The sequence below is a fragment of the Mus pahari genome, chromosome 6 (genome assembly GCF_900095145.1).
Source record: "Mus pahari chromosome 6, PAHARI_EIJ_v1.1, whole genome shotgun sequence".
Lineage (NCBI taxonomy): Eukaryota > Metazoa > Chordata > Mammalia > Rodentia > Muridae > Mus > Mus pahari.
This window is the reverse complement of record NC_034595.1, coordinates 85,782,216-85,788,275: the sequence shown is the minus strand read 5'-3', so window position 1 is coordinate 85,788,275 and position 6,060 is coordinate 85,782,216. Positions and strand designations below refer to the sequence as shown.

The 6,060-nt window shown below is 40.7% G+C and overlaps 1 protein-coding gene across 1 annotated transcript in view; it reads left to right on the top strand.

Annotated features, from left to right (window-relative positions):
* Positions 1–6,060, top strand: part of Maco1 (macoilin 1) — a 53,563-nt gene that overhangs the window by 25,026 nt on the left and 22,477 nt on the right. Inside the window, exon 6 of the mRNA XM_021200293.2 lies at positions 1,125–1,626. Coding sequence (XP_021055952.1) covers positions 1,125–1,626 — 502 coding nt within the window. The remainder of the gene's footprint in view (positions 1–1,124; positions 1,627–6,060) is intronic.

Below are 6,060 nucleotides of genomic sequence, written 5' to 3'. Positions count from 1 at the left end.
CCCCCCCCCCATATTTATTTATCCATATGAGTGCTCTATTTGCATGTATGCCTGCATAACAGAGAGGGCATCAGACTGCATTATATAGATGATTGTGAGCCACTCTGGGGGTACTGGGAATTGAGCTCAAAGCCTCTGGAAGAGTAGACAGTTCTCCTAAACACTGAGCCATCTCTCCAGCCCCCGGTACTAATTTCCTCTGCTTGGGAGTTAGAAGTTTGAGATTATGCTTTTTAGTTAATTTATATTAAAATCCTTTTTATCTGTAGCAGTGCAAAATAGCTCTTAAGGAGAAAGTTCTTTATAAGTGTCCTAGGTATTGATACAGACATATTCCTTCAACACTGCAGTCATAAAAAGATAGATGTCTGTAACCAGAAGTCCATGTTTTCTTTCATTTGAAATTTTTTCACTAATATTATCAGATGTATTTTTAATCCAGACATCTTTTGAGAAAGAGAATGGGAGGGGGGAGGGAGGGAAGTGTGTGTGTGTGTGTGTGTGTGTGTGTGTGTGTGTGTGTGTGTGTATGTATGTATGTATGTATGTATGTATGAGAGAGGTGGAAGGGGGAAGACTTGATGTGCATGCCACAGCACACATGTAGAAATGAGAGGACGTTGTTTGTGGAGTTGCTCTCATAACTACTTAGGTCTTGAACTTGGGCACTAGGCTTGTGGGGCAAACATTTTTACATATAGAGCCATATCCCGGGTCCAATTTAGGCCTCTTTTTAAATAGAGCTTCTTAGGAAGGTAGCCATTGGTGGACTACCCTGCCGTAGCACAAGCCAATATAATAAATCCTTTTTCATAAAAAAATAGGTCCTCTTATAACAATGACCTGCTTTTGCTCTCTTATGACAAACTTAGTTGACTTGATATGTGAATTAATTATAAAATTTTAATCTTGCTTTAATGCCATATCTCGAAGTTCATATTACGGTGATTTTTTTTCCAAATGTGTCTAGACTTGCTCCTTGGAGCTAGTGTAATATATATTGTATTTACTGCTTCCAAGTTTCTACTATGATTAGTATAGTGAATTTCTAGCCGAGTTTTTAAAAAGCTAAATATTCCAGTATGGGTTTTTGTTTGTTTGTTGGTTTGTTTTTGGTACTGTAGCAGCCAAGGGATTGCCGGACATGGATTCCTCAATCCTTATACACCACAATGGAGGCATCCCAGCCAACAAAAAACTGTCCACAACGTTGCCAGAGATAGAATATCGAGAAAAAGGGAAAGAGAAGGACAAGGATGCCAAGAAACACAACCTTGGAATAAATAACAACAACATTCTACAACCTGTAGACTCTAAGATACAAGAGATTGAGTATATGGAAAACCATATCAATAGTAAAAGATTAAACAATGATCTTGTGGGAAGTACAGAAAATCTCTTAAAAGAGGACTCATGCACTGCTTCCTCAAAAAATTACAAAAATGCCAGTGGAGTTGTGAACTCCTCGCCTCGAAGTCACAGCGCTACAAATGGAAGCATTCCTTCCTCGTCTAGTAAAAACGAGAAGAAGCAGAAGTGCACCAGCAAGGGCCCGAGTGCACACAAGGACTTAATGGAGAACTGTATTCCTAACAACCAGCTGAGCAAACCAGATGCGCTGGTAAGGTAAGTGTGTGCACTCCCTTCCTCTTGAGGTGACTCCAAAAGGAATACTTCCGTGGGCCTGCTGGAGTTGCTCCTGATCAATGCTGAGACTGGTAGCACTCATGTGTTTTGCTTTACACAGGTTTGTAGGCACCTGTGTAGGCATAGCAAAGAATTGATTTAACCTTTCCTGTATTCTGAATTAGAGGGGACAGATGTACATGCTGCCGGATTGGTGGTCCTAAAAGACGCTGTGCGTTCATCCTGCCTCTTTATGTTTCTCTATCGAAAGTTCTTTTTGACAAAAAGAGAAGAGTTTGTGCCTTGTTGGTGCAAATTTCTCTGATCAAACTGACAGATGGGGAGAAGAGTAAGGAATTTGTCCTTTTACCCCGAGCTTGTTTTATTGGTTAGTTTCTTTCTGTAATAAGCCAAGAGTGATAGAAAAGGTGGAAGTAGTACTCATTTTCCCTTTTTAAAAATATCTTGCTGGGCAGTGGTGACGCATGCCTTTAATCCCAGCACTTGGGAGACAGAGACAGGAGTTTGAGGCCAGCCTGGTTTACAGAGTGAGTTCCAGGACAGTCAGGGCTATACAAAGAAACCCTGTCTCGAAGAAAAAAAAAAAAAAAAAAAAAAAAAAAAAGTCAATTACCCATAGATAAGGCCTGGTGACCCCTGGAGCCCACATGGAGGAAGGGGAGAAGAGATGCTGGCAAGTTGTCTTTGACCTACACACACACACACATATACAACAAATACATTTTTAAAAGAAAAAAAAAATCTCTTGATAAAAATTCCATATGGGAACACAATACTAGATGTAGATTTAGTCAGAAACATTCCTCTTCTTAACCTTAATTAAATAAAAGAGTAACACTGTTAGGTGACACTGACTGGCAAGCTGCTTTTGATTAAATTGGCAAACAGGTATGGTTTTTAACTCTGTCTTCAATCTGGAAGCAGAGAGCTGAACTGGGGGTACTTTGTTTTTTGTTTTTGCTATTTGTAACTTACTCAGTTCAGTAAGTTTCTTATTTTCCACTTTCTTCGGCATTTTTAAAGGCCAAGTGCCATTTATTCTTTGAGGAAGAGTTTTTTATCATGGTAAAAAATGTGAACCAGAGTATTGATTGGTTTTAATATTATGAGTGATAGCCAGATAAGAGAAATGGGATCTATAGTATCTCTTACTCCTGAAGCAGGCCTCTGTGCCCCTTTGGAAGCACACCATTGCCTCTGCCGTGCAGGGCTCCATCCACAGCTTCCCCATTATTCTACCGAATGAACAGTCAGAAGAAAGTTCTTCCAGATGTCCAGAGCAGAGAGACCAGTTACTGTGCATCTTATTTCGGAAGGAATTCCCCAGAATTGACTAAATAAAGCAGTGAAACCCTTGCTGCAAGTCACCTAACGTCTTTACATGATTCTAGTGCCAAACAGGTTCCTGTGTGTGTTTGGTGCTGCAAGTGAGGTGGTGAAACTGCCTTCTCGGGCACCCCAGCTAATTGTGATGCTAATTGCCTCCTGCTACCTGATCTACCTTTGGTATAGAAGATTGAGGACCCAAATGACCAGTGACCTAGGGCTGTGGTATTTGTGCCCCTTGCCTGCTCCTGGGGACTGCTGCCTCCTGTTGTCACCAGTGTGGACTGTATCTTCACCTATAGGCACCCCCCAGAGTAAGTTTCTATTTTAGAGAAGTACTTGCTGTCAGTAAGTTAATAGAAAATTTATTTAAGTAGTTTTATAAACTTATATGGAATTATTTTCAATTTTTAATGTACTATGAAAATAAAGGGATCTAGATGTGGTGGTGCACACCCTTAATCCTAGAACCTGGATCTCTGTGAGTTCAAAATAGAGCTATACAGTGAGAACCCTGTCTTAAACAAGAAAGCAACCCAACTATCCAACAGCGAGAGAAATTTATACAAATAGTCCTGGATCCACCTATCTCTGCAGGGATTAAAGGTGTGTGCACCTTTTATTTTTTATTTACTTTGGAGACAGGGTCTCTCTATGTAGCTCTGGCTGTCCTGGAACTTACTATAGACCAGGCTGGATTTGAATTCACAGAGATCTGCCTGTCTCTGCCTCGTGAGTGCTGGAATTAGAGTGTGCCACTGCACCTGTCTTCTAATACAGTTATTGTAAAAATCATACTTTCGGGAATATTAAAGAACTTTAGAAACTATTCACAATATGAGGCTCCATAAAGAAGAGAAAGCAATGTAATTAAAAACATCTTTCCCAATGTATACAAAAATGAGATTTGAAGAGAAAAGCTGAAATGTTGACAAAAGCTACAGCCTGTGGTAGAACAGACATTTTTTTCTCTTATACACATTTCCAGAATTCTCCAGGTGAATAATAATGAAAGCATTTGAAAGGAAAAAATTTATATATATAATATATAATACATATATTATATATATAAACACACATTTTACCTGCATGTGTGTCTGAATTAGAGTGTTGGATCACCTGGAACTGGAGTTACAGTTGTAAGTGCCATGTGGGTGCTGAGGATTGAACCCAGGTTCTCTTAAAGAGCAACCAGTACTCTTATCTCTGAGCCATCTCTCCAGCCCAGAAAAGAATTTTTTTAAGCAAATTATCTACCATGGTTAGAGGAGGCCTTGTCATTTCTTTTTCTCTTACTTGTCTGGTTTTGACTTATGTATGCTTGTTGAGTGCCATTAAGGCTGTTTGTCTAAAACTGATGTGTTTAAGGGGTTAGTTTCTGAGTAGAGTGAGTGAGTGAGTCATCTTCAGATGAACAGCTGAACTCAGTTGTCTCTGTCTTAGGGTTATCACTGCTGTGATCAAACACTGTGGCAAAAGCCACTTGGGGAAGAGAGAGTTTATTTGCTTTTGTATCACTGCTCATCACTGAAGGAAGTCAGGACAGGAACTCAAGCAGGGCAGGAACCTGGAGGCTGCCAGGAGCTGATGCAGAGGCCATGGAGGGGTGCTGCTTACTGGCTTGCTCCCCATAGCTTGCTCCACCTGCTTTCTTACAGAACCCAGGGTGCTACCACCCACAATGGGCTGGGCCCTCCCACATCAATCACTTAGTAAGTGCCCTAGAGACTTGTCTACAACACATCTTATTTATTTATGTATGTGAGTACAGTGTATCTATATGGATGGTTGTGAGCCTTCATGTGGTTGTTGGGAACTGAAGTTTTTGGGACCTCTGATCGCTCTGGTCAACTCAGTCCCTGCTTGCTCTGGCCCAAAGATTATACATAAGTACACTGCAGTTTTTGTTGTTGCTGTTTGTTTGTTTATTTAAGGTTTTATTTTTATCTTTAATTTCCTTAAATTATTTGAGACTGGATTTCTCTATGTAGCCTTGGTACCCATAACTCTGGCCTTGAACTCCTAGAAATTACCTGCCTTTGCCTCCCAAGTGATGGGATTAAAGGTGCTCACACCACTGCCTGGCCTGATACTTAATTTTTTTTCTGAGGCAGGGTTTCTCTGTGTGGCCCTGGCTATCCTGGAACTGGAACTCACTCTGTAGACCAGGCTGGCCTCGAACTCAGAAATCCACCTGCCTCTGCCTCCCAAGTGCTGATACTTAATTTTTTAATGTGTTACATATTATTTATTTATTAGAGAAAAGGTCTCACTTTGTCATCCTAGTTGGCCAAGAACTGGAAGAGTATAGACCCAGCTAGCCTCAAATTCCCACAAATCAACCTCCCTCTGCTTCTTGAGTTCTGAGATTAAATTTGTGTGCCACCATGCCAAGGTTATTTTTATTTAATTGTTTGTGTGTGTGTGCATGCAGGCTCCCGCATGCATTTTCTATATGTGAGTACAGTCCAGGGAGAAGTGTGAGGAGAGCATTGATTCCTTGGAACTAGAGTTGTGAGCCACCTGAGGTGGGTGTCAGAACCAAGATCTGCACAGAAAGAGTCTACTCTGCTCCATTGAGTCCTCTCCAGCTTCACACTGCTGCTCTCCTTATGCATTTTGTTGGAGCACAGCTCACTTGTTTACACAGTTCCTGTGGCTGCTTTTGTGGCAGAGTTGAGTAGCTGTGACAGACTCTAGCTACAAAGCCACAAATACTCAACCTTTTGGCCCTATTCAGAAAATGTGTTGGCCTGCTGGGTACAGCACTTGCTTGTTCTTTCCTTTTAATAGATTATGAAATTCAGAATGTCTTTATCTTTGTGTCTTTATAAAAAAAGGTTTTTAGTGAATGAATATGTGTTAGCTAAGAGAGTAACCTGGGAGCAAGGAGCTGAGAGTGAAGAAGACACTAGGTATGAGACCAGGAAACTACACTGGAGAAATGGCTAAGTAAAGGAGTCTAGGCAAGGGGGTCTGGGAACTTGGGAACACTTGGGGAATTTGTCAAGGCTAGTCCAAAGTCCTCTTTTGGTTTGAGAAATACATTATCTTTTTTTTTTTTTTTTTTTTTTTTTTTTGGTTTTT